Raw genomic sequence first — 27,541 nt, 5'->3', positions numbered from 1 at the left:
TTCAGATTCAGTTCTTATTCACCAAGGTACAATTTAATCCAGCTAGTCATTACGGAAAGAGATCTACATTTAGAACAAATTAATATGACATTACTTTTCCAAAACAAAACTTTTTATAATATAACATAAGACATCTAATTCTGATTCTAATGAAAGCATTTGGCTTTTATGTCTTCTCCTTACCTCTCCCCTAGGTAGGAAGCCAGCAGAGATTTACGCATTTGATTTTTTTTGTGCCAGAAATCTCACACAAAACATGACATAGCTACCCACCAATTTCATACCCATAAGGAATGCTTTGCTCACCACAGAATGTTTCACCTTTTCTGTATGGTGCTCCAAACTGAACAGTCTGGGAGTTCTTGAAGTTCTACATATAAGGTTCTGTAGTCTTTCCTACATTTTAGGAAGCAGCAGTAGAATATCCCAAATTGGAAGGGACCCACAAAGATCAAATCCAACCCCAGTACCATGGGACAGCGTCACGTTCTCAGGCATCACAGACTAAATAAACATGGTGTATGGACAAACACTGTGAAAGTATGGATCATCTGACATGGGTATACAGATTTAGGCTTCTCTTAAGGAACAGGTCTCTCTTGACCAGGCTGACCCAGGCCCAGATCACTCTCATACTGCTGTTTCCTGCCTTGAGTGACATAGGATTTTCCATGTTCAGAGGAACAGAAAAGGACCATGAGTGAGAAATTTGCAGAAGGGAGAGAAAATCCTTCCAGTTATGGGTTTAGGCAGCAAGTTCATAGAGCGGGTCACCTAGTCAAACAAAAATGATTTACAGGTAGCTTTGTTGCTGTTCATTGATTTGGTTTTAAGCTGGCAGCCAATCTTACTTGGTTGCAATCTTGCTACGTTAATTATCTGTCACATGCAATTACTAATAGCAATTGGAAAATAAAGCTTGCATTTGGATATTTATTTTCCCATGATAATGCAAGAATGCTATCACAGACAATGAAAAACGAGGATTGGCACTTCCTGCCTGTTACAGCCATAGCAATCATTATGTCAATGGAATTTGTTTTTTAACATATGTAGTTTTTCTCCTACAAACTCCTTTAAAACTTTTTCAGCAGAAAAGACAACTACTGGTGCAGTCACAAATGAAGAGGGCATTGTAAGACTATCCGTTGCATCTGTGTTATGACAGAGTGCTAACACAGAAATAGCACAACAGGCAAGTGACCGGTTCTGTAAAGACTTACAAGATCCTACCATACCACATTTTCAAGATTTTAAACCTCTAAATATCATAAAACTCTTTTTTTTTTTCTTTTAAAATATTTTTTTTTTTTGGTGACAGGACAAAGTTAGTTTAACAACATTTCAAACAGATACCATTATGATGGTTTAGGCAACCTTATTTAGTGACTGATGTCCCTGCTCATTGCAGGGGGGTTAGAACTAGATCATCTTTAAAGGACCCTTCCTACCCAAATCGTTTTATGATTCTATGATGCTTTTTATCTCATAGGATATGGGTAATCTTTTATGCACTTACACAATGACAACGCTAAAATATGATCAACCCAAGAACTAGTACCCCAAAAGGTATTCATCCATAAATATGAGAAAGAGGTTGTATACCAATCCTTTTTACCTCCTTGTTTTCACTGCTACAATAAATCCAACAAATACACAGGTTATACCTCTCTGTTATTCTAAGTTTTATAAACTCAGATGTTTGACAGTACAAATGATTCATCTACCTGTAAAGCTCCATTTCTGCTGAAGGATGAAACACACTGCATCAGTCGACTCAATTCTTCAGAGACGGCTTCTACAATTCTTGACATTACCCGAGGAACTAGGTCTTTGGAAATGGTAAACACCTGATTTTTATAAAATAAGAATCATGAGCAGAATACCTATATTGACGTAAGTATTTTATAAAGTAACATTTTGGTAAAAAGCATTAAACACTTTGATTGAAAGGGCCATTGTATTTTTAACAATGGACAAAGAAATTCACAGCATCTGGAACCTGAAGAATCCTTTGACGCTCGCCCTGTGCTTCGCCCAATCACCTCTGCTAACCGCAGTGCTAGCTATTCGACACGTGACACTGACAACCTTCTTGCAGTGCCTAAAAGGAAAGTATCTGCTCTCACCTGATGCATGCAGGTGGTCAGGTGGCTATACATAAACTGCTGTTTTGTGGATAGCACCTTTTTAATTCAGGATTATGTCACTGACTGACCTAATTATGCATTCAGCCACATTTTACCCAAGCATTTTGCAATTTCTTTTAGAACCCTTCATATGTGGCAAAGACTCTGCTGCACACTTGCCCCATCACTATCAAACGGCAAGTGTCTTTATGCTCTCTGTGGAAATGAGCCTTCAAAAGGGTTCGAGACTATGGTGGCATAATGGATTTTCATTTAGATTTTTCCCTTACTGGAATTTGTTAGCTCCTGGGCAAAAACATTACATCTTACTATTTTTTCCATGCATCAAGACTAGTTTTTAAACTGTTTATTTGTACAACTGTTCAAAGTGGTCATATCCTCCATTTGAGGTTCAGAATAGCAACTGCAACATAACACCACCACAGAATTAAACATTAGATCTATGCCTAAAGGAAAGCATGAAGTAACCAATCTTCCCTAAAGCTCACTTTAAGGAAGTGAAAAATTGTTGGTGAATTAAAAAAAATAAAGTATGGTGTTCTACATAGAATTGGGGAAAATGCAGACCGAAAGGCTGGATATAGGAGGAAGTGAGACTATAGGTTAGACAGATCAAAACTGTGTCATGACTTAAAGGTGATAATAAAGCTGCACTAAAACTGCATGAGGTTGGGGAAAAAGATGACACAAGGAACTGAAGATAATGTGACTAGAGTGGTGCAAGAAGGAAAATGAACTGGATAGAGTTTTTAAAAAATGTTTCCCCTGATTTTCTCTTTAAAATGACTTACAGAATTAAGTAGTTGAAATTTTGCTAGAATAAAGTCTGACAAGGAAAAGTAGTAATTAACAGAAGATATTCATACATGTATGTAAAAATAAATTAAAGGGAACAAAAATGAATGTAGGATTCTTACCCAGATTCCAGTGGTTTAAGCAGGGAATTATAATCAGGGATCCCATAAAGCTAACCATTCGAAGAAGCAAATTTGCACCACAGACTAAGTACACTGACCACATAGGTATATGCCAGCTATCAGTTTTTATCATTGAGAATTCAAACATGCAGCCTTTGCATGTACTTTGACTGTTTTGACCCACAAAAGCTATGTAACTGACATACTTAGCTTTACAGTAAGAAAAAAAAAAAAGTAATTTGTGCGTGGGTCATCTTATTCAGCAGCAAATATTGCTGAGCAATTCAACACAAACATACCAGGAACACACAAAAAATCTTCTACTGAGAAAAGAGTATTTGTGCCCATAACGAGCACTCTTGATGTTACTATACAGAATCCAAGAAAAAAAAGTTCTCAGCAATGGTGAATCATCACAAATTTGCAATATGATGCCCTTATTTTGATTTCAGTTAAATTTGAATTCAAAGGTAGTTTTCTTTCCATGCTCATTGTTCAGCTGATTGTTAATTTTTGCTGTTTCAAACTACAGAAACTTGCAGCTTTGCTAACTAAACTTAAATCTGACCCATCTTAGAGAATTTCAGCAGAAAACAGTGCAAATGGGAGTTTCATCTTGACACATTTTCATATTTCTGCAATATTTCACATGTAAAAATTCATGACGCAACACACTATTTGGGCCAAAATTAGTATCAGTCTCAGTGAAGTCAGAAGTTAGTGCACCTTTCTGCAGGAGAATTTTAATGAGTATGCCTTTTATCACGATTAGCTAAAGAAGTCAAAAATGCCTTTGAATCTTTTAATGCCCAAACTCTCATTTTCATTTTTATTAATTTCAACTACACTGAAAAACTGCAACAACAAATGAATGTCATGTTGGTATGTAGTTTTGTTTGCTCCCTCATTCTGAAGAATTTGGTAAAATAATCAATGCTATTGTGAAAACTGCTGTAAGCATACATTGAAATCCAAACAATAATGTTGCAAGTGATACAATTTATTTTTTGAAGATATTATATTTTAATTTATATGAAGCTTTGTAATTTATGGAGGAGTAAAATAAAAAGGAACCTCAGATGAATCTTATCAGGTTTTAAATAGACGTTAATACGTAGAGCAGCCATACTAGTGATATTTTGAAAGGTATTTCTGATAATACAAAGATAAGAGTAATACTATTACCAACATTTACACCAGGAGCAATAGTAATCTGATAACACTCTCAGTACTCAGAAGGAAGGAACTTGTAGAGCTAGTTGTAATTTAAAGTACTATAGAAAATTCCTGCATATTACCACGAGATGCCGAATAACTGTAGCTCTGCAAGCTGGTAATTTTAATAATACTTAAATTTTAATATAGACTCTCTATCATAAGCCATTGCCTACCCAAGTATTTCAAACGCTATTTGTGCCATATAGAGACTACAAAAATTTCAGTGTTTAGCTTTTCATTTTTTATCCTACATAGAAGAATATGATATATATATTGCCTTTTCACTACAAAGGGCATATATTAAATATTTGTTTGAAAGTTGAGCACAAGCTTGTTTCTATATGCTGTGGAAAATAAAGTTAATCAGAGAAAGTGAGCATCATCATCATCTTGCTCCCCCCTCCCTCCCCCCACATTGTAAGGAAAAGGAAGAATTCAGCTTTAGACTTTGGCTTTCTTTTTCATCAGACAGTGGAAAGAAAAAAGCACTCCAAAACATGTAACAAAGTATTACTGAGGATAAACAGGAACTGTTCATCTCTTTCTGCCTTTAAAAAAAATTAGCAGTTTCATACTTGGTTGGCTAAACCTAACCCAAAGCACCAACATCTATAATGAACACACTTCAACACAGGTACAATTTTCAGGGGTATGAAAGCCAGAATTTACCAAGCAAAGTACGCTGAAATTATTCATCTGAATGTAAGCATCAAACAATCTGAAGCTTCCTCACCTCTGCATGCACAGCAATGATATTCACTAATGCTTCTTTCAAATAGTTTCTGACACCTGAAAGAAAACAAAAAAGGATAATTAATTACTTTCATTCTATTATCTCAACAAGGCCATACTATTCTACAGTTCAATACTGTACTTTTTCTTTTCATTTCTTTCACTAGCACTTTTGCAATCAGAGGCAGAAAGAGAAAGTTCCATAGCCACACCACCAGTCTATTTCCTTTTTCAAATCAAATGGAGAAAGGCACGTTTCCTTACAGCAAAAGGTTAAAAAAGCCAGCAGGTTCCTGTTTCAGTATTCTTCTCTGGCAACCCAATGTTACCAGCTTTGCAATTTAATAACGAGTTAGCATAAAAAAAACTTCAGGATGTCTTGCTGGAATGCACTTACCGTGGCATAGAACATGCACTACAACTTGATAAGTTCTAAGGAAACAGAGAACGCAAGGGAACGCTTATATACCACAGCCTTCAAGAAGGCCTCGCTACTTTATCAGCTTCTCTAACTGTATGTTATTATTACAGATGGAAATAGCAAGGATTCTTGTTTCTCTGAAAGTGCTTCAGAAGGTATTACTCATGACAATTTATATGGAGATGTCATGTCTTAGTAAAAATTTCCTCTTGGGGAAGGTGAAGAAGTTAAGCAAGCATTTTATTTACCAAGCAAGTAAAATAATCGTCAATTTATACCATGCTCTAAACAGGACATTCAGCAGAGTATGTTTTACAGTTAGGACAGGCTCTTAGTCCCCTGCACTGCTGTGGATCTGGAATAACTTCAGAGAACTGGACTCCAGACGTGGAAGATCTAAGATACTGTAGTGAATAGTGGAGAATCAGCAATGTCTCGCAACTGCCATCTCAGCTGTGGTTAAATTTACTTTATAAAGTGAACGCTGTTCCCACAACCTACCCCAAGATCTAAAAAGGAGATACTTGCTCTTTCCTAGACAATCCTTACGGACAAAAACTTTATGAGAGTAGGACAAAAGGAAGACAGGATCCCCTTGCATGAGATACAAACACATTTTTGCCTACGTCTACGCCGTGTGACACGGTGCGGCCTAGCGTTCAGATTGAAGGGTGCTTCCTGAAGCACCCGCAGGTCTCCTGGGGGAAACAAGGGCATTTGGGGGAAAGTGGAGGGAGAGATGCTGAACAAGGAGTCCTTTCCAACACGTAGCCAGGATATAGCTAAGCTCTGCACCCAAACCCGTGCATAGACTGTCTCCGTTTCAGAAGTTCATGGCAAGAGGCATGCATTGAAGATGACTTTACCGCTCTCGCTAAAAGCAGTTTGGTTTCTGAACATACAAAATAATAATGATTTTTTTTAGAAATAATGTTCTATATTTTCACTTTGGAAGAAATGCAAATTAATGAAAAAGGTAAAGAATAAAACAAGCATTTCAGATATATTCCAAAACATCTCTAATGCCTTTTGTTGCTATCTTTATTCTTTTCCTTGAAAAATTTGTCATTCTTTCCATTTAAACTAGACCAACAACAAATCAAACAACATAGTATACTAGTTTGCAAGCATATAATTTCTTGTTATCTTAGTGATTTTTTGCAACAAGGAAGGAAGGGAGGGAGGAATAGAGCAATAGCAGAAATTTTATGAAACTTTTTTTTTTTCTCTCTCCTCTGTAATCTGCAAAACAAAGTAAGGATGCTACACACCAGAACTCGAACCACACCAAAAGATCACAGGTATGTGTGGAAACGCAACACCCCCTTCCTTTTTCCTCTTCTGCTGCTCTCCTCCTGCTTCACTCTGCCCCAGTTTAATTCCCCCGTGGGCTTCATATCACGGAGGACAAAATTTGTATCACCTCCCACAGTCAAATAGACCTTGACAAGGCACCAAACGGTGGTATGCAAATCACATCAAGAGGTACAGGGCAGATTTGGGAGCTGGTTTACAGTTAACCTCAGGGTGCAAAGTGTTGATTTCAGTCTGCAAACCTATGCGGTACTCAGCTCTTGGTTGTCTACTGGCCTCATCTTGTGACAGGAGGATCTTTCATGTGGAAACTGTGTTTTTATGTTTGCACAAATGCCACGCAAAGTTAAGACTTATACGGTCCCTTTCTCTATGGATGCTTGAGCACTGTCTGAGCACGTTCATTAATCAGTCAAAGTTATACTTGTGAACCAAGCTGCATTTCCTTGTCCAGCCTGATTCTTCTCCAAGGCAGCATCTCTCACATTCACTCTTGTAGAGCTGGGGAGCCATAATGGAAGTACAGAGAGGGGGGCTGCTATGTGAAACAGAGAGGGAAGGTGTCTGTCCTAAAGAGAGGAGGCCAGCTGGCTGAGCTGGGAATAAGTGTTATTTGGGAGGCAAGTGAAATGCTGGGATGCATACAGACTGATCTGGGTGGGCTGTATGAGAGGGTGATGTGGTTTGACGGAAGAATCCTCATCTTCCATCTAACCCACCAAAGCTCCTGAGGTAGCGTGCCTCTTCGGGTGCTTTTAAACAGTTTGGCTCAGCACAGGAGCTGCTAACTCTGTCTGCTGTTGCTAACTCTGTCTACTGCTGTGCTAGTAAAAAAAAAAAAAAATAAAAAAATGTTGCCTATCACCTCTGTTTGAAGAAACCTTCCACAACAAAATTCTTAAAAAGACAGCCACTCAGTTAGGGTCTACAACCAGTTAATGCCACTTTGTACAAACATGAAATACTCATGTCAGCAAAATCAGCACCAGGTTTTAAGTACCACTGCCTAAGACAGATGACATAAATGACCATTTTTAACTGAAGAATTCAGAATGTGTTGACTAAATGGAACTGAGATGGAACCTACATTAAAAATGAGATGAGAACAGTGCAGTACTGTACATTGCTAGGCCATCACAGCTGCAAGACAAAATTGTTAACTAAAACCTCGGTGAAAGGGCGTAAGCAGCCACATTTTACCTTGCACCCTTGCCCACATGCAAGGACAAATGGATGAACTGAGAGCTTACAGGAGGCTATTTCTTTGCTGCAATTCCATTAGCTAGCACTACTGAGATGTTCCTGTGGTTCTGTTATGACTGCAGAATCAGAGGACTCAGCACAAGCTCAAATATTTCCTCAGTTTCTTAGGCCTTGCAATTTAACACCAAAGAATTCAGCACAAACTGAGCTAATATTAGTAGCAAAGCTATGCAGCTTAGAGGCAGTCCATGCAAATAAAACTGTAGTTGCCTTAATTACAGCATCTAAGAGTCTGAAAGACCTTGACTTGGTAAGCTAAACTAACCAAAGGTGGAGAGAGGATGCAATTGCACTCCAAAAATGCCAGTAAGTGGAGGCAGTCAGGGAGAAAAGGGAGAACTAGTTGAGCTTGAGAACAATATTGGCACACCAAAGAAAGGTATAAATGAATTGTCCATCAGTAAATTTAGGCTGGAAATTAAAAGTAACCATATAACAGGTTTGCTCTCACTCTGCTATTAAATATGTGGTGGTGTGAAAACCATTGCTGCCTGGGAGTCAGTTTCCTATCATGAACAGTACATAAAAAGGGTAAAAAGGGTATTTCCCCCCGAGCCCTTCTCTTCTTTTTTTTATGAAGGATTTTAGTTTTTGCATGTGGAGACAAAGCCAAACATATCTGAATGTCAGGACCTGCAGGCATAGTTAATAACTATACTATATTTTGAACAACTACAATTAAAAAATATCCAATTTCTGATTTATATCACTGCACTGTTTGTGGCAGGCTTTGTTGAAGCAAAGTATTACTTTTCTGGAGTATGATTCAGTGGAAATACAAGCAGCGGCATCCAACTGTGAATTTGTTGTGAAATTCATTTCAAAATGAAAAAATTCTCTCTAGAATAGAATTTCTGTGCAGCTTTCTCTACAACTGTTCAGCAGCCCACGCAATTACAGTTTTTGGGACACCATGCTGCCAGTCCTTTTATACAGCACTGAAAGCTAATGCAGCATATAACTGTAGGTTGCAACTATTAGGCTAATCAAGTGAAACATAACATTCTTAAGTCTAAAATACCTCTTATTTAGCATATTGAAGCACAAACACAATACCTTTCCATAGCTTCTGACAGAAACGTGTTAAAGAAAGTCTCAACAAGCTCTTGCAATTTCTCTCAAGAAAATGTTATTATTTTGTTACAGCATAAATGCATTCCACTCCCACTCTATTCTTAACACCAAAGAATCTGACTTACTGGAATTCTAGCTTCCACTAACAAAGCCCCATGAATGCTCTAAAGAAAATGGATGGGAAGACTTGAGACATATAAATGAAGGACAGTTTCAGCCATCAGCTATCACAATGGCTGACAGAAACTTTAAAATAGCATCTTCCAATTTGGGCCCTCCACTGTACTTTTTACTGGTAAAAAAAAAATAATCTAGCAAGATTATCCATTAAATTTAATTTCCAGTCTATATCACCTATTAAAATTTTTACATATGAAATCTGTCAGAAAGTCTACATCTACAAGCAATTTTAACGATACTATGAAGCTGTAGCAAGGATGACTGTGTGAAGTATGGGAAAAGGAGAACGGAAAAAGAATTGTGGTTCTGAGGATTAGCAGAAACTGATCTTGTAGCCTGACAATGCAGGAGTCATTCAGGAGATGTTCAGAGGGGGTAGTGCTACCAGTTGTCCCACATGTGGTTCTAAGAGCTATGTTTCCCCCAAGTACACAGATGACAGCATTCTACTAGGAAACCTCCGAAGTGACTGAATAAGCATGCAAAAGTTGGAACTGCAATACCGTATGTGTAATTCTAAGACGCAAAGAAGCTACAAAAACTTGCATGCACAAATAGAACAAAACTTACACATGCTACAACTGAACTCAACAGGATGATTTTTTTTCCGAACCAGAAGCCAACAGAGTTTTTCAAATGATCCCAGTCATTCAAGAGTAAGAAAAGAGGATATGAGTAAACTTTTTTTTTTTTTTTAACCTATTCGGCAGAGTAGAAAACACAAGTTCAAAGAATGAGTGGTAGTTCTGCTAGGACAATACAAACACACAGGAAATGTTAACCCCAGCAGCTTGGGTTTGACATATTTTAAACTCTTGTGAAATTGGGGTCTCATTTGAAATGGACAGAACTGGCAGGCCTGGGAAGCTAATTTCGCTGCTGTTTCTTGCTGAACAATCCTTTCAGCCTGCCTATTGTGTGAAAAGGAGGAGGGCGGGATAAAAGCATACAACTGTTTAGAAAAAGTGGGTGGTGTCAGCAGGTACCTCAATTCACTGGCAATAAGCCGCACAAGTGATGAGGATTAGAGGATACAAAGGATAGAAAGAAAGAAGGGTCCGAAGTCAACTCACAGTCAAACAAAATCAGGCAGGAGCATTAAAAGTTACAGCTCTTCTGTGGAAGAGTTAGAAAAGCCACTAACTAGATGCTCTACAGTTCAACAGCTGTCACTCAATTCTAGCCTTTTTTTTTTTTTTTTTTGAAAAGCAAAGATGAGTTTTCACCAAAGCGGAAAGAACGGTTTTTTACACGTTGACCAAGTGACCAGCCCCGTTTCAAGCGTGAGTTGACCTAAAACTCCGAAGGACTGAAACAAAAATGAGCCTTGGGCAGGCACAGAGCCACCAATTCAGGAAGCAACAGGGAGCATTTTGGCCTCTGTAGGAGGCCCATACTTGCTTCGCAAGCGATTGCTGTTGAGGGGAGAAATGTTTCTTAGTGCCTCTGAAAAGCGAGCACTGAATTTGCTAGCCTTGAGGCTTGAGCATGACTTGGTAGAGCTAGGAAAATTGATGCCTGAAAGTCTGAAATTTCATCGTTTAAGCCCATCCAGTTGTATGCAGTGTTTGTACAGTTTATTGTTCCATTCGGTGAGTTATGCGAGTAATAGTCAATCAGTCTGAAAACTTTTTTTTTTGCCTGATTACTTTTTGATAAAAACTTTCCTCAAAAGTAACAAGAAACAGAATTTGGTGATCCAGAGACATGAATGGTTTTCATACCTAGCTGCACTTGATATTTGATGTTTCGTTTGCTATGCTGACAGTGAATATAGGAATAACAACACATAAAGGAGGATAAATGGAAAAAAAAAAAGATTTCATCTGCTCTGTTTTAAGGAAGATACCCACTTTTTAAATACCTTGATATATACTTTTAATTACATTATATCCTATTGACAGATTTAATTGAATTGATATTGGAAATGTTCATCTCCAAGCTTCAGAAATGTAGTACTTTCCAGCTGTCACGCAGTGTTTTGAACTGTCAGTTAAACTCCTGCAGCTCTTCTCTAAAGTTTTTACTTTGCTATGTGAAACTGCTGGAAAAAAAAACCTGCACACATCTTTTGCAAGTCGTTAATCAGTGCTGCGTAGTGCACATTAAAAAAGAAACTCATCAATGGTATCCACAAAGCCATGTAACTTCTTTAAACAGTCTGATTTTAACTGTTAAATTTCCTCTAGATTTTGGCTGCAATGTAGCTGAGGCAACAGCAATATTTAACAACTGCTTTAACTACAGTTACTCTAGCATCATTTCCAGTGTGGTTAGGACATGTTCTCCAAGAAACCCGTGTTACAAAAACAGTAATAAGGGCTAGCAGGATACCCTGTAGGATCGCAGCCTGTTTATATTTTGGGGGTTCTTGGAACCCCAGATCACACTTTGTGACACGCCAAGCAATAACTGTCCTGCCTGGCGGAGCCTTCTTGGGACCTGGACGGTTTGATGGAAGCCTCCTGACAAAGCCAGCTGCCCGACTGCCCAGCACACACCACAGAATTTCACTTTCCAACCCAACCTAACCCATAACTTCCGACTCAAAGCAAGTAACCTCTTCTTACAAACTAAAAATATAAACAGGTAAGACAGAATGGGTGGGAGGGGAAGAGGCATTAAAAAGTGAAACACCGTCTGAGGTCACAGCAGGTCAGCAAAGAGGTTGTTGTCTGCATGCAGAAGTTGCTAGAAGGACTTAAAAAATTAAATCAGTGCAGACATGCCTTGGTACACAAACCTTAAAGAGAGCTGCAGAACAGCTGTAGGCTCTTCTCTAACTCACAGACAACTGCCTGACATCTTGAGCAGAATGAAGCTCTCACCATCAACTACTTTATCCCATGAATCTAACGAGAGGCAGCACAGAATAAAAGCGGAAAGAAAAACAAATGACTAAACTTTTTTTTTAGCGTGCAGCATCCTGAATAAACCTAACTTATTATATACCTTATACACAAATCATTTCAGAGACAAGCTAGAGATTGTATACTATGTATAGCAAAAATCATTTTATGATTTACTCTGTACAGAATGCATTTGAATCAAGGTATTTTCCCCCAAAACTATTTAGAAATCTAACATTTACAACCAGAGAAAATTTAATGTGACTGACAGCCTGTTTAATTCAAACATACTATTAACTGAAAGAATTAAAATTCCATTACAGATGAAAACTTTTAAGTTTCTAGAACAGCAAACTCTACTCGCCTCATTAGAAAATGCCCTAACTGGTTTAATATTTCTGGAAAATAATTTTAATGGTTAGCTACTATTTCCAATTACTGTGGTGAATACAATATCTCATTTAGAAAAGTAATATTTTAATTTCCAAGAAGCCTGTACCTTTCAAGATAGTCTCCTAACTGTGGAATAGAAAGGAACCTAACTTGTTTGCAGACATGAGTCTTTCATGAACTATAGCACTTGTATGTGAGTATGTCATGCTATTTTACTGAAGTGTCCCCACCCACACAGTGTTATTATCTAACCCAAAACCCTGCAGATGTTAAAAAGAAAAAAAAAAAAAAGTAGATACGTGACTTGGAATTTCCCCATGGACAAAACAAAGCAGCTCACCTTTACTCTTTACAACAGCACACAGGTTTCTGCCTTCAAAGACAGTTGATAGGAAATCAGCTTCAAATACTGTTACTTCCAGTGGCCTGTTTTCTAAATTAAAGTAGCTAGACAAGCCTGTTTCTTTCTAATTACTAAAAATTTATCATCACACTTTGTTGTTTTCCCTGGATAAAAAACATTTCTAGTACACTGCAGGGTCCCAACAGTAGACACTGATGTCTGACAGTAATTCTAAAAATAGAAGAACTCCACCAGGTCACGGCCTTTACCGCAACTAAAGCTGCTTCATTTATTACACTCACTCCTCCTTTTGACTCACAAATAAATTAAACAAAAAAACCCTAATAATTAGTTCCATTCAAAAAAACAAATAAGGAGCAGAGCAAAGAATGACTTTCACTTGCATGTTATTGCTTCTGCCCTCCCCAAAATAAGAAACATAAACAATACCTCTTTGTGAATTATATGGATGTCATTATCATGTTCAATACATTTTTTACTTCACAGTAAGACTTATACAGTCTGATTCATAAAACTACTTCTGCTATCTCCAAACATGATTTTATATCTATTACCAAAAATATGTGCATAGTATATTAATTAACAAGCACAATCCCATGTAAAAAAAAAAAGGGTAAAGTTGGAGGAAAGTCATTATTTTAAAACGAATCTAGAAGTGAGGTTACAATGACAGTGTTCACAGACTTTTATGGATTCATTTGATAACACCTGAACCAACTGAAATGTAATAGAAGTGCTCCAATGTTAGTAAAGCCAAAAAAACACAGACAGTGACTCCAGAGCTTCATTTGAATTTAACAAAGAATGTAAAACTTTTCTCTAGGCCACTTCCTGCTATTGCTGGAAACATTCCCTCCTTTAAGCAGAGATGGATTTCAAGGTACTGTACTTGGTGTTGTTTTGAGAGTACATTCAGAAGAAAATGTGAACGTGTAGGCAAACTGGAAACTCTCTGGAGAGATTACCCGCTTACTTAACCACATTTCCTGTTTTTTTAACCCGTTTGTCCTAAGTCAGTCCTTAGACTACTGACAAAAATAGATACAAGCTGCTATAAATAGTTCATTAGCAGGTCTTTCTTGGTAAGACTGAGAATGTTTTGATAAACCTATTGTTCATACTAGCTCCATTCTAATTAAATGGTGAGTAGGATTAATGTTTACTTGAAATTCTCCCCTGCATAGGTCACCATCCCTGGAGGTCTTCAAGAAATGTCTAGATTTAAAACTTAGTAGCACAGATCAGTGTTGGACTTTAGTACTAGGTTAAAGGTTGGACGAGACGATCTTAGAGGTCTTCTCCAACCTGAATGATTCTATGGTTATCACAAACATACAACACATTAGGAGAATGTAGAAAAAGCGGAAAGAACTAAAACTGACCTAAAAATAGCTATTGAAAATTGAAATTCAATGAATTAAGAATTACTTGTAATCTATCTAGGAAAATGCTTTTAAAAACACAGTTCTGACATAAGAAAGGGTAAAATCTAATTGCTGAGAGACAGTCTGGCCAAATACTTTGAGATCTGAATGCTAGAGCACTACATTTTTGAATTACCTGCCTTGCTCTTATTTTCAGCCATGACACTATGTTGTTGTAACAGTGAATGTCACTTGAAAGACTTGACACAGGTAGCCACAAAACTACTTTCCAAAAACATTAAACACGAAGGCTTTCAAGTCTTACATTACTTGTACTTTTTGAACTATTTTAATCCAAACAACAGAAGCTATGTCATAATATTCAAAGAACCTGAAAGTTTCTGTGTTTCAGCTGGCTGGGAGTAGCAAGAGCTCTACAGACTGCCAATACTGTGATTAATATCTTCATCTATGCATAAACTTTAGTCTACAAGAAGAGGACGCTGAGAGAATTATACTGATTCTGTGCCCTTGTGCATAGCCCATACTAAGACGTTTTTAGAAAAGCTGCTGCTGACATTGTGAACTTTCTGCTATTCCATCACATCTGGATCTGAGGGACAGCTGAAGAAGCCTGCAGTTGAGCATATTTGCTGCTTTCCAATCCTTATCGCTCACATTAAAATCCACTGCTTCCTGGGAGAGAATATAGTCTGCTTTATTATTAAGAAGGTAAGGAGAAAAGCCTGTAAAGGCCAAAGGCTATAAACAGGCTATATAAACAGGAAACAGAGTCTAATAGTGCTTCACTTGGGAAGAAGAGATCTTTGTTGCATCTAATACTTAAAAGATGTGCAGGTAGCTGAATGCCAATTCGGTATGTCCAAATTTTGTTAACAGATTTTGTTAGGAGATGGATTTACTTTCATTTCTTTTACCAGACACAGTAACGTAAAATGTAAAGGGCATTTTTACCAACCCAGACCTGAAGGTCATGAGCTAAGGATGCCGCATACCACACTCAGAACTGAACCATAAAGACTTTCAAATTACTTTAATTATTGCAGAATAAACCAAATTTCAACTCATTAATCAGGTAATAAGAGATATAAATGGCAAAAGACATACAACAGAAACAATCGAAAAGCCCTACACCAAACAAAATGCCTATGCACTAATCAAAAAACAACAACACCAACAACTTCATTTGGAGCTTATAGCTATCCACGCATCATCATCAAAAACATACATAGGCATCAGTTCACCCAAGTCCCTACCTGTAAACAAATATATCAGTAATCCTTAGCAGATCACAGTGCTTGAGATACATGACCCATGGAAACTTGACTTTTTGTTGTCATTTAGCTATTAACAACATTGTCTGGTACAGTTATAGCCGTTAAACGGTGCTCTACATGCACAACTGCCCTATCAACATGTGGCTGTAACTCATGAACCTAACCTTGATACAGAATAAGAATACAAACACTTCACAGCCAACAGTGTGTTCCCATACAGATTTAGCAGCCCATTAAAAAAAATAATATATATATATCTTACTGCATCTACTTCAGTATTAACAATGGTGGGGTTGTTAGGTCTTTTTTTTGTTTGAATACAAGCGGCTGTGTGATTTAAGAGGAAACCCAACGGTATAAAATAATCAAAGCATCAGATATTTTAAAGTAGCTCGTTTGAGGTAGATGAAAAAATTGTGCTGTGAGAGAAGACATTTCACCCAACTACAACATGACATAAACTACCCAAAACAAAACCATTGTTCTCCCTGAGTGGGAAAAATAGGCTCTGAAGAATGAAATTCACATACAAGATTCTTAAATATAACAAACCCTCCTTCTTCATATAAATACATCTAATCACGCCTCAGCACTATCTGAACTTCTATTAGCAATCTATTAGCTGTAGCAAATCCATAGCTGTAGCTTTCTAAGCAAATGTGGTTTTATTCTCCCCAAGAAAAAAAATCTTAATTTTTAAACAAATTCCCTCCCTATGCTTCCCTATAATAGTCATAGCATTATGTATGTAAGTCCTATTATCACTAGATTTCCACCAGAAGAATGCTTTTTTTTTTTTTTTTTAAGTGCTGGAGCCTTTTCTTTTGATAAAGCAGAGAGTATTAATAACTAACATGTAAGGTGATGAAAAATCAACAGAACGCACATCCCTGGTATGGCTAGGTTCCCAGTGATTTCATCAGTTTGTAAGGCAAGACTGAAATGCTTCTGTCCAAGAAAATGACATTTGACCATGTGGGAAGTGAATGGGTGTTTCCTGTCTGCAGAACATCCTTAAGTTTCCAGTGTCTGTGAGCAAGAGAAACAAGACATGATATTGTACATAAGGGGGCACAGACTGCTTAGCATGTATAGTTGATATACACTGCATGCATTTTCAGAAGCACCATCTGCACCAACACATAAAGTTCAGAAAATAAAGTTAGAGCAATTGACTAGGAAACTATGCTGCTGCTTAAAAGTTCTCTCTGGGTTTTGTCAGACTTCAGAAAAATCAAGAAACTGCAGAACAGAGCATCTGGGGGGTGGCGGACATACCAAAGTATTATCATCTTCTAAAACTAGTACCTATGTTCTTTAGAAACCTGGTACCCTCATAGTTTCCAGTGCTGTGCCCTGCTCATCGTTTACCTAGAGGATTTGCAAAATTCTTGACAAGTGAGCCATTTAGGAAAAAAAGAAACCAACCATACCCCTCTCATTTCACAGTTAAGACAAAGGGTTTCAAACCCCTCTGCGTTACAACTCATCACATTCAGTGGCCCTTGCCAAGCTGAAGCACAGCTCTCAATCTACAGATACTTGGGTTAACACCTGGGTGCTAACGTGACAGTGACAAGAGGTGTCAGTGAGGGGTCGAAGCCAGCAAGATAAACCGACCCTTCACACTGCCACCGTATGTTCCAGTACAGGAGGATTTATGCAATGGCAAGAGGCGACAGTTTAAAAAGATGTGTTTCACAGATAAAAGAGGGTAGCTATATGCACCATAAAGATACCAGATGACCAGTTCAATGGCAAAAGCAAGCCATTTTGTTAACTGTAAAGTATGCTAAAAATCAACATCTCTATCAAAACTGAGAACAGTTGAATCCAAAAATCTCAAGCAATATTTCCTTTCATTAACACAAACCAAGCATAGTCTGCAAGAATATTCGTTTATTTCTTTCAAACACATCATTTTTAAGGCACCCTGAAGGTGTCCTTTCATGATTTTATAAAACCTAAAATTATTAAAACCTTTCAAAACAGACTCGCTCAGGAAACTGTGTGTTCTTCTCAATTCCTGAAGTCACTGTTACTGTAATAATAGCCTGTCATATGCAAAATGACAGCAATTTCATAAACGAAGAATGGGTTTAGAGATATACTATGTTTATGAATTTACTTTGCTTGTCACTCAAACATTATTATTATAAGAAATGAGAAAACTGAAGCCGATTGATCCAAAAGAGACCAATGTCACAAACAAAGTACTCGGAACAATACAGACACTAAAATTTTAGTGTCCAGTTATGTCCTGCATCCGTCTGACCTTCAAGCTAAAAAAATAATCACCCGTCAACATATCCATATATCCTATGCTTATTACGCTAACTTAAAACAGATATACTTTGGTAAGTAAATCATAAAGCAAACACAGCAAATGAAAGTAGAGCATGGACTTCTAAAAAGTGACTTTAAATAAGAAACCTGAAAAGTGATGTTTTGAGCAAAAGGATTACTAGCAGCAATAAGATACACATTTTTTTTTTCTGTCTTTTACTGAATAGTTTTGTTAGCAACTTGAAAAAATAATTGTACTATTGCTATTGAATTGTATCAGTAGTACAACTGTAACAGGCAGGTCAAAGTAACTTCTTCTATGATGCAGCCCTGATATAACATACAACCCCATACTTTTGGATGTCAATTCTGCAAAGGTCTGTGAATGTTCTTAACTCTAAAAAATGCAAGCAATCACCACGCTGAACTAAACCACAAAACTGACTTAATATTTTTACATACTTTCTTCCAAACTGCCTGTGCATTTGTCAATACACAGGATTTTTATTTGTCCTTATTAATTAAATTCAGTAAAGCAGCAACCAAATTGATGCCAAGGTATTAGCTTACAGGCAAACATAGATAGGCAGCAATATTCTGCAGGCATGGTGGAAGTACAGAGTCATGGGGAAGACCTAAAGGAAGAAAGGGACTTTGGTTACATACAGATCTAGCGTATTCCTTGGAAGATGTACAAAGGAAAATTCTCAGATTCAGTTTTTATGGTAAAATGTACTTTCTTTTTCACAGATGTGATAACCTGTGATGACTGTGAAGAGGTAGTCATCATTTTGACTTTCAGACAGTCCTTACTTCTACCAACGTAGGTATTGAAGACTGCAGCATGTACTGAGGTCAAACGCCTGTGGATCGGTAAATCAACTACTCACAAGAGCATATTTTAAATTTATGACCAAAAAATGTGATAAGCTGGACTTAGTGTAGAATGTTATTTATCTGTGTGTTTACATATGCAGTGTCTTGGAACCATACCATGGCAGCTTTTAGAGATATTACTGCAGTAAAAAACAAACAAAACAAACAAACAAGAAGAACTTGCTGCCCTCTACTTTGCAAGGAAAAAGAAAAAAAAGATAAAATTTTGCTAGGCACATAGCAACCTAGTGAGATTGCATATTTATCCTGTTTATTAGATTGAAGGTGAGAACTCTCACTGGCTTCCAATCTTACTATTTCATAGTTTTTCACTTTCAAGTTTCACTGAATCCAAACTGCATTTTGAAAAGGGCAAGAGTTTGAAATGAAGAATGTCTTTGCATGACCTGAACAATAGATCCTTAAAAATTGTTCAAGTCCAAATTTAACATTTGGAAGCTATCCGGACTCAGGAGTGACCCACAATAACTGGAAAGCTTAAGATTTTTCACAGTTCAAAGTAAAGGATTTTAATAATTTTGAATTACTTCAACCACTGAACAAGTCCAACACTATAATTTCATCCAAACATCAATAAAGCTTAAGTGTTTCATTAAATTTAAATTGCTATTCGTTGTGTAAAGAAATTTTAAGCTAATGAAATGCTTTTTATTACAACAGATCTGCTGTACTGTTAGAAGTCTATCATATTTTCCCACTTAAAAAGTAAGAGTTCAAGGGCTTGATAACTTGGCTATATGGAGAATATGCTCTAGGCTGAATTTTGTAATTTTTGTATAGAAAGCTGAGACTGTCACACTAAAATTTTTAACATAAAAACATACCCCAGGGCAGAAAGTGTTACTGAAGCTTGGAGTAGGCAACTATTTTCCCACTCTGCTAGCTTATTTAGCTGTCAAAAGTAACAAGGAACATTTTGGAGACTGTATTTTCATCAGTGTTTTTAAAATATTAAGAACTGCAGCATCCTTAACTACAGCACACATTCAGGATTTAGAAAATGTTTGTTTTTATCACTCCTCTTTTGTCTTGAATTTAGTATTTGTTTCATTACTGACCACAATCCCCATGTGCAGCATTTCCAAATGTAATCAGAACATGAAGTGACCAGTATGTTTACTAAATACATCAATGCTTTTGGACCTTCCTTGATGTATCGTCTGGGGCAAATTTCAGTTATTTTTACATGATTCTCTGCATCTGCACAGGTGGTATAGGAAGTGCTGCATCACTATATGTCCGTACAGCCCTTGAAGAATCCCCACAAGAAGTCACTAAGCATCGTTATCAGGGGGGAATGCACAGTGCTGCAGACTGTTTCTAACTAGTACCTACATGCTAAAGGTTAACATGACAAAATTATTCTTTAAGCACGAGTGTCAAGTATAGGAAACATATAGGGAGAATGAATAACGTTTGTCATCATTCTGGCAGCTCTCTGCTAAGACAAGTCTAGCAGTTTTGACACAGTTGAGTTTACCTAGAACAAAAGCAAACTTTTAGCTTGGGACTTTAAAGGCAAAATTCTGAACCCTTATAATTTGAGCTAGAGTAGACTTAGGTAAAAGCAGCAGCAGGCACAAACCTCTACTACAGATCAGCCATTAACAGAAACAAGAGCCACAGTCACCTATGAGTAACAATAACACACCGAAGTTTCCCAAATATTGAGACCTGTAAATGTTCTTGACCTCAAAGTGCTCCTGTGCACACACACACATCTAAAACCGTGAACATGGCCTTCATATGATCTGCTAAACTGTTCCCCAGTTTCTACTGCAACAGTTTCTACAGCATATCAGTCTGTCTTGAGCCCAACTTCCAGAACAGATGCCTTGATTTCAACAGGATTTTGTCTGCAGCACTGACAGCCTCAAAATGGGAAATCGAATTGTATGCTGATACAATATGAAAAAATGCAACTTTTCCAAAAGAGCAAATGTGTTTAAATATAAAATAGCAGAAAAGAGATATCTCAGTAATATTTCTGAAACGTATATAGCCAAATGCTGTATAGTAAAAAAATTAGTTGCATCCATACAAAAGGCCATGGCACACAGACTAACTGATAGCCAAGCAGCAGCAGTGCAAGCAGGAATGCCTTTGGATTCCGGTTAGACTGCCAAAGGGACTTCTACACAGTTCCGGAATACAAGAAGAGAACAATACCGAGCTCTTTTTAGCAGCAAGAATTACTCTGCTAAATATTACTGGAGAGATAGCAAAGCATCTACAGTGAGCACACCTGAGGAAAGAAATCTTTGTAGGATGAGAATAAGCCCAAAGTAAAAAGCCTAACTGAGCAGTCTGGGACAACCCGATACAGTTTGAGACTGCAAACAGTTTTACTTTGCATGTGGCTTGCTTTCCCTCTGATTGTTTCATTACACTTCAGACTGTTAGAGTATTGCAGAAGCTACATTGAGCATTATCAAGAAAATAATACAAATCTATCCTCTAAGGGTAACTATTGAAGGAGCAGTCTAAGACTTAGCCCACTCAAACACCTCATTCAGAACCAAGGCAAGGTTTTAACTTTTTTTTTTCTTTTTGCTTGTAATCAAACTAGTAATCAAATAAAAACAAGTATGAGTAACAGTAATTATTTACTTGGAGTTCTAAGCTTTTGCCTTTTTGTACAAGCACTCATACCTCCCTTGCCTTCCTGGTCTTCAGCTCTGGCTCCCAAACCCACCTGAAATATTGCCGAGTTCTTCCTCTCCCACCCCTCCCAGCCATTCATTCCAAAAATTAGTCATTTGCCCAACCCACAAACCCAACCTGCCCATGCTCCAAAAGTTTTTCCTGCCTCATTACGGTGACATGGGGATACCCAAAGGATATGGAGGGGAAGCATCCAGGAAAAAGCTGGATTTGAATAAAGGTCTGACTTTTCCTACAAAAGATCCTCTCCTCCATTCCCAGCAGGTTTTTTTCATGCCCCCAGAATACTTTCCAAGAAAGAGAGCTCTAGCTTTGGAAATATTTTCTAGTTCATTTAATTATTTCAAGCATTTTCTAAAACCAACATGTGAAGAGAAGTTACTGGTTAATTAAAGAAGATAATCTAAATGACCCCCTTCTGTTAGATGAGTATTTCACCAGCAAAGAAAAAGAAGAAGATTTTAAAGGGATCAAATTGACAAAAATGTTTGCTCCTATGAAAGCAACCTACCATATCAGACCTTCATATCAGAAAAAAAAAATCCCTTAACTTCTAAACTCCCTTTAAAAAGTGAAAATAATGTGCTTACAAACACAAGAAGCTAAACTATGCTTAATATCTTCTATTAAATAAATACCTATTACACTGTGAAGATCATAGCTCTTATCCAATACATTGGCTTCCAAACATTTAAAATGCCTAAAAATTGGAAGATACAGAACCCAAAAGAAAGTATTCAAGAAACTGTCTGATTTCACAATGGCTCTTTCTTCAGAGAAGGCAGTTTCCTTGATGGATTTTCAGCAGGAAATGTTTTGGTGCTCTTAGAAGTTCAAAGCCAGCTCCAGTATAGTGTGTTATTATGCAAAGACAAGGCTTTGCATACACTTATTTCTTTCTTCTCTTCTGGGAAGGCAGGTGTATAAATAGGGTGAAAAATCTAGTTGTTCTAGCTATCACAATTGTGTTCTCAACAAATACATGCAAGTCAATAATAAATAATAGGTTGGTTTTTGAATCTGGAGGAAAAAAAAAGAAAGCTGTCTGTCTAGTTACAAACAATTGTAATGGTGAAGGGAAAAGAAACCCTCTTCAGTCTTCTTTCCCCTCAAAACAAAATACAGACTTTCTAGAGCTTATATTACACAAAGAAGCATAACTGGCTACGTTTGGTAATAAGCTCACCTTATTGAAAACAGTTTTGAACTCTTCAGTCAAATGCAGATCTATATAAACAGTCATAATTTGCTGAATGGTGGAATTCTAAGACTCAGTGACACAGTACAGGAAAATGGACACAACGAGATTATTATCTGATGTCTGGATTCTGCAAACACTGAAGCTCATGCTAAATTTATGGGATGAAACTATCTCCATATTCTACTAAAATCAAAGCGTCCGCAAAGGCTAAATTAGATCTCAGGCCAAAACAATTAGCGCTCACCATAAACTAAGAAAACAGAATAGAGGGAATAACATTAAACAAAAGAAGGCATTTGCCTGTCAAATGCCAGGTAAACATGAAAGCATTCACTATGCCAATGAATTAGATGACTGAGCATCACTCTTCTGATGACAAGGTTTATTATTACTCATGCTATGTTGAATGGGCTGGGGCAACATAAACCTTTGTGTTATCACCTCATTTCTGCATGTAATAGGAGGTGGTGGAAGAGGAGAAATGGTGTTTGCTTTTTCTCCTCTCTGCATTACCACAGATTCCAATCCCCAGTTTTCTGCTTCAGACAAGGCACAGATCAGGTGTTACTATCATTGACATATCTGGAGTTGTGATAACAATCATCTCATTTAGGTATTTACAGTGACTTCTATCACCATCAGATAAAAGGGTATGTGAACAGAAAATTCTTAAGCTACAAGACCAGCATACAGTCTGATCAAAGAATCACAGTAAGACCCCTTTTTAGATATACAAGCTTGTGCTCCTTCAGTTTCTCAAGCAATATACATGAAGCCTGTCTTACATCTTAAAAATTTTCACGTGAAAATTTTTTATACTGTTTTTCTTTTCAAATACTCCTGCTTTAAAAATAAAATATAATTTACTGGCCACTTAATTTTGCAGTTTGTCTAAGAATACAGGTTCTCCAACTTTTAAAGAAAAGTTCTAAAGATAAAGTGGTTTTGGAGCCTTATTCCCAAATCATAGTTTTCAGCTGAACATAGACAGAAATGCCACGAGGCATTGCAGGAATGGGTTTGACAGGTAAGGCCAAAATGAAGTTGGGAGAGAAATGGATGACAGTCTAGTACATAACTATTTGCAGTCTTACTGGCAAAAAGTGTTATAAAACAGAACTGTGAGTAAAGGCAGACATGTGCAAAGCATGATGAAACATAAGAAGTAACCTTGTTAAACTGCAGATGAACTCCTACTGCATTCCTGCACATGTAAAGTCAGGAGTCTCTTGAGAGCAGCCAACAAGAAACCTGACTGAAAGTCTTTAGGAGCAGAAAAGTTTCCATGTAGGATGTGAGCAGAGGCACAAGAAGATACCTAATACAGTCTACATGCAAGTGCAACTCACTATGTAGCAGGTAAAGACATGGAGAATGAAATGTCTACCCAGGATGGTTTCTACTGGGATTTCTATAGTAGTTAGAAAACAAGGAAATGCCCAGGCAGAAGCTACAGAAAACTGGAGAAACAGATGTTTCTTCTGTTCCCATCTTTTGTAACCGTTCCCTATGACTGAGAAGGTATGACGTCCACTCCATTTCACCAGCTAGAATGATCTTTAATATTTATAATTCAGAAACGAATGTAATATGTTAAAGAAATCTCACTGTTGCCAGAAGTAAGAAATGTAATGAAAACTGAAGGTCTGTAAGTGAAATTGAAGAAAAATCTGAGGTTAAAATGAAATTACACAAATGAAGGTATTTTGAAACGTGCAGTGAAATTTGTGTTTATATATCAAGCAGCAAATTATTGTTCTATTTTATTATTATTTTTTACAAAATTAGTTTAAACAGTATGGTATGATAACCACTGACTTTGTGTTTTTAGTACACCATTCTACTCTGTCAAGAATTGTGTGTAGTATGCCAAATGAAGGAAGAGCAATCATGCAACACATGGAGTATCATACATGCTGACAGATCATTTAAGGATTTTGAATTCAACTCATTCTAGTAAGATTTTGATTGCTCATGCAGAACATTGTTAATATTTCTTCTCTATAATGACAAAATATCAGTTTATTAATGTATAAGTGTGGTTAGTTTGAATGAAAACCAGCATACTTTAATAAGAGCACATAAGAAATACTGTGTATAAGAACATTAGTGTTCAAAAAAGTTTCTTCACAAACACAGCATATCTGCATACACACACAGTTTTTTTTCAAATGCTTTTGTGCAGCCCTGTTTTTTTTCTCCCTTCACACTTCCAAGATGAGCTGGCAGCAGCTCAGTTCTTCCAGGACTTAGAAAAAAGACCCAACTATACTTGCCTGCTGGAGAAAAAAAAAAAAAAATCCCTTTGCTGCTGCAGTTGCTAGCATGTAAAGGTAAATTCCCTTTTCAGTTACTAACGTTGGCACTGTCACTGGCCCCGAACACCCTGTACATTCTGAAATGCAACTTAAATACTGCAATAAAATGAAATACAATTGTACATAGTGCAAGAATGGGCAAACTGTAAGGCACGTTTGCAGGCTTCAGCCTGTACCCTCTGCTTTTCGTCCATCAGCTGGATGAAAATAAGTAACTAATGGAATATATCCATGACTGCATCATGAACAGGTAACGAGCATTTTCTAACAAAAAAAACCATAACTGACAAGTCCTTTTGCAGCTTTATTTGCTAATGCATAAGACATTTTTTAAACATTCTTTTTTTAAACATCTATTTCTTATATGTAATAGAACTGCAAAAAGCACCACTGTTTTCTCTCTGTTCACGTATAAAGACTAACCAGATGTTTTATCCCTGCATTGAAATAGCAGAATTTGGCCTTATTAAGCACAAAAAGAAAGATAATTCCTAAACCCAGGGCATCACTAGTTTGATCTGTGAGAATTCAAAATCATCTAAACCAAGTAAGATTAATTCTGAAACCATCCATCTGAAATGTTAGAAGCAATCTAAAGGGTTACAGAGATTTCAAGCCAAACTATTTTGCGCATTTCAGTCAAAAAGTAATTGCCTAGTTCTCAAAAAAAAATAATAAATCTACTATATCCAAATGTTTTTTAGATGTAAATGCACTTGTCATCTTAAATGTAAGCAGGGTGCTGGTGCCCCAAATTAAACAAAAGAAGAAAAGTTAGGGTTGACAAGTATGTCGCTGTGTAAGTACAAATTAAATATGCCTTTTGATATTTCATTTTTAACTGTTGAGTACCTTTTCATCAGGCTATTGCCATTAGAAATTTTATTAGATTTTTAAATTAGACAAATAACAGATAAGAGATGTGACAAGTATATCAAATCTGATTTAGCAGATCTGACGCACTTAATCTTTTACTGTAAGAGTGGCATTTGATATATTTGAAATGTTTCAAACAATTCTCCATTACCGTGACAAATAAAATTCAGATTTAACTCTACTATACTCAGTTTATGCCAAGTACAGAACGAATTTCTAAAAAACCACAAACAACCAACTTCCATATGAAAGTGTGAGATCACCTGAAACTTTCAATGCAATGTAAAATTTTAAATACTACAAAAATGCCAGTGAAACACAGAAGATATATATTTTGAGATTGGCAGACTAACCTCTTCAACTCTGTATACTGTGAACTTTGAATGAATGTTGCCTAGACTGCACAGCAGGCCAGCATTTCATAAATAATCAAGGATCACTGTATTTGAATTCCTTAGAAAAATAAACAAGTACAGTGTGGTAAGTACAGCCACACTGACTATAGTCACAAATTTATGTAGTAGTTGTATATAAGCAAATAAAATGTAATTAACCTTGCCACATTATTAAAAATTATTTGACATTTGCATGCATACCACATATTAATCATCTAAAAGATTGAAGGCCCCCATACTACAAATACTTTTGCTTGTACTGCACAAACTTCAGTGCACAGAAATCTTTTCTATCCAAATTCAAAGTAATACAACTTCTTCATTAACCTTCCAAAAGGCCCTAGGCTTGGAATCCAGAAGAGATTAGAGTCTAATTTTACTTGTCAGGTAACTGAGATAAAGCGTATGCATTTTAAATTAAATTAAAAAAAGAAACAAACAAAACAAAACTCATTGAAATAAGAACAAAAAAGAACAAAGATTGAATGTAGAGGGGAAAAAACCTGTAAAACAAACTAGATGATTGACCACTATACACAAAACAAAAATAATCTAAAAACATACCTGGCAACTGATTAACACTATGTTTCTCATTATCACTTACATCTCTCTTAATTCTGTCAGAAACATACACTAAATTAGAACAATGTTTCAAGCAAAAAAAAATTTCGTTGTTGTGTGTTAAAATTGAAGACTTTGTTGTAAAGACTCAGAAGTCGACATTGAAATTAAAATGAAAATTTAAATGAAAGTTATTTATTAACAATAAATAAGTTAATCATGCTGCCTTTTACCACCAGCAGTGAGTTACTCCTTAGATCAAAATAAAGGGACAAATGTATAATTGCACCGTGTACAAGTTCTTACTGACATTCAGAACTTTCATATTGAAAAGAGCATATATACTGAAAAACTAAGTAATAAAAGTTTTAGCACACAGGCTAAATTAAAATTTGCCCAATGCAAACAATTTGCCTTCCCTTATATTTAAAACTGTAACAAAAAACATATGTATAAGTAAATATCTAATAATTACCTACCTTACAACTACCTAACAGAGCAGGGCATATGCTTTTTCCACACTAAGAGAAGCAGGGTATAAAACTGCAGTTTTTCCATGCTTGCTCAAAAGGTGGGTTTCTTAATTTCATTCTAATTTCTTCTTCATAACTGTTCATTTATTACAGTATTTCCCATTCTTATATTTTCCCAAGAATTATATGATGTAAGGAAATAGTGTCCCCATACTCAAAGACAAATGACTGGAAGGGCATCAATGATGTAAAGTATAGACTATGAAGATTTTTGGTAAGATTTTTCTGAATAGTCAATATATTACAAGACTTCAGACAAGTATATTAAATATG

At 36.6% G+C, this 27,541-nt stretch overlaps 1 protein-coding gene across 5 annotated transcripts in view; it reads right to left on the bottom strand.

Moving 5' to 3' along the window:
• Window positions 1-27,541, bottom strand: part of EXOC2 (exocyst complex component 2) — a 131,958-nt gene that overhangs the window by 6,410 nt on the left and 98,007 nt on the right. For all 5 annotated transcript variants that reach the window (XM_080582254.1, XM_080582252.1, XM_080582253.1 and 2 more), the window contains 2 exons: window positions 5,019-5,074; window positions 1,728-1,850 (listed from right to left, as the gene is read on the bottom strand). In XM_080582254.1, the coding sequence (XP_080438380.1) occupies window positions 1,728-1,850; window positions 5,019-5,074 (179 nt within the window). The remainder of the gene's footprint in view (window positions 1-1,727; window positions 1,851-5,018; window positions 5,075-27,541) is intronic.

This window comes from Anser brachyrhynchus (genome assembly GCF_964034855.1).
Source record: "Anser brachyrhynchus genome assembly, chromosome: 2".
NCBI classification, from domain to species: Eukaryota; Metazoa; Chordata; class Aves; order Anseriformes; family Anatidae; genus Anser; species Anser brachyrhynchus.
The sequence above is the reverse complement of the archived record's forward strand: the minus strand, read 5'-3'. Positions and strand labels throughout refer to the sequence as shown.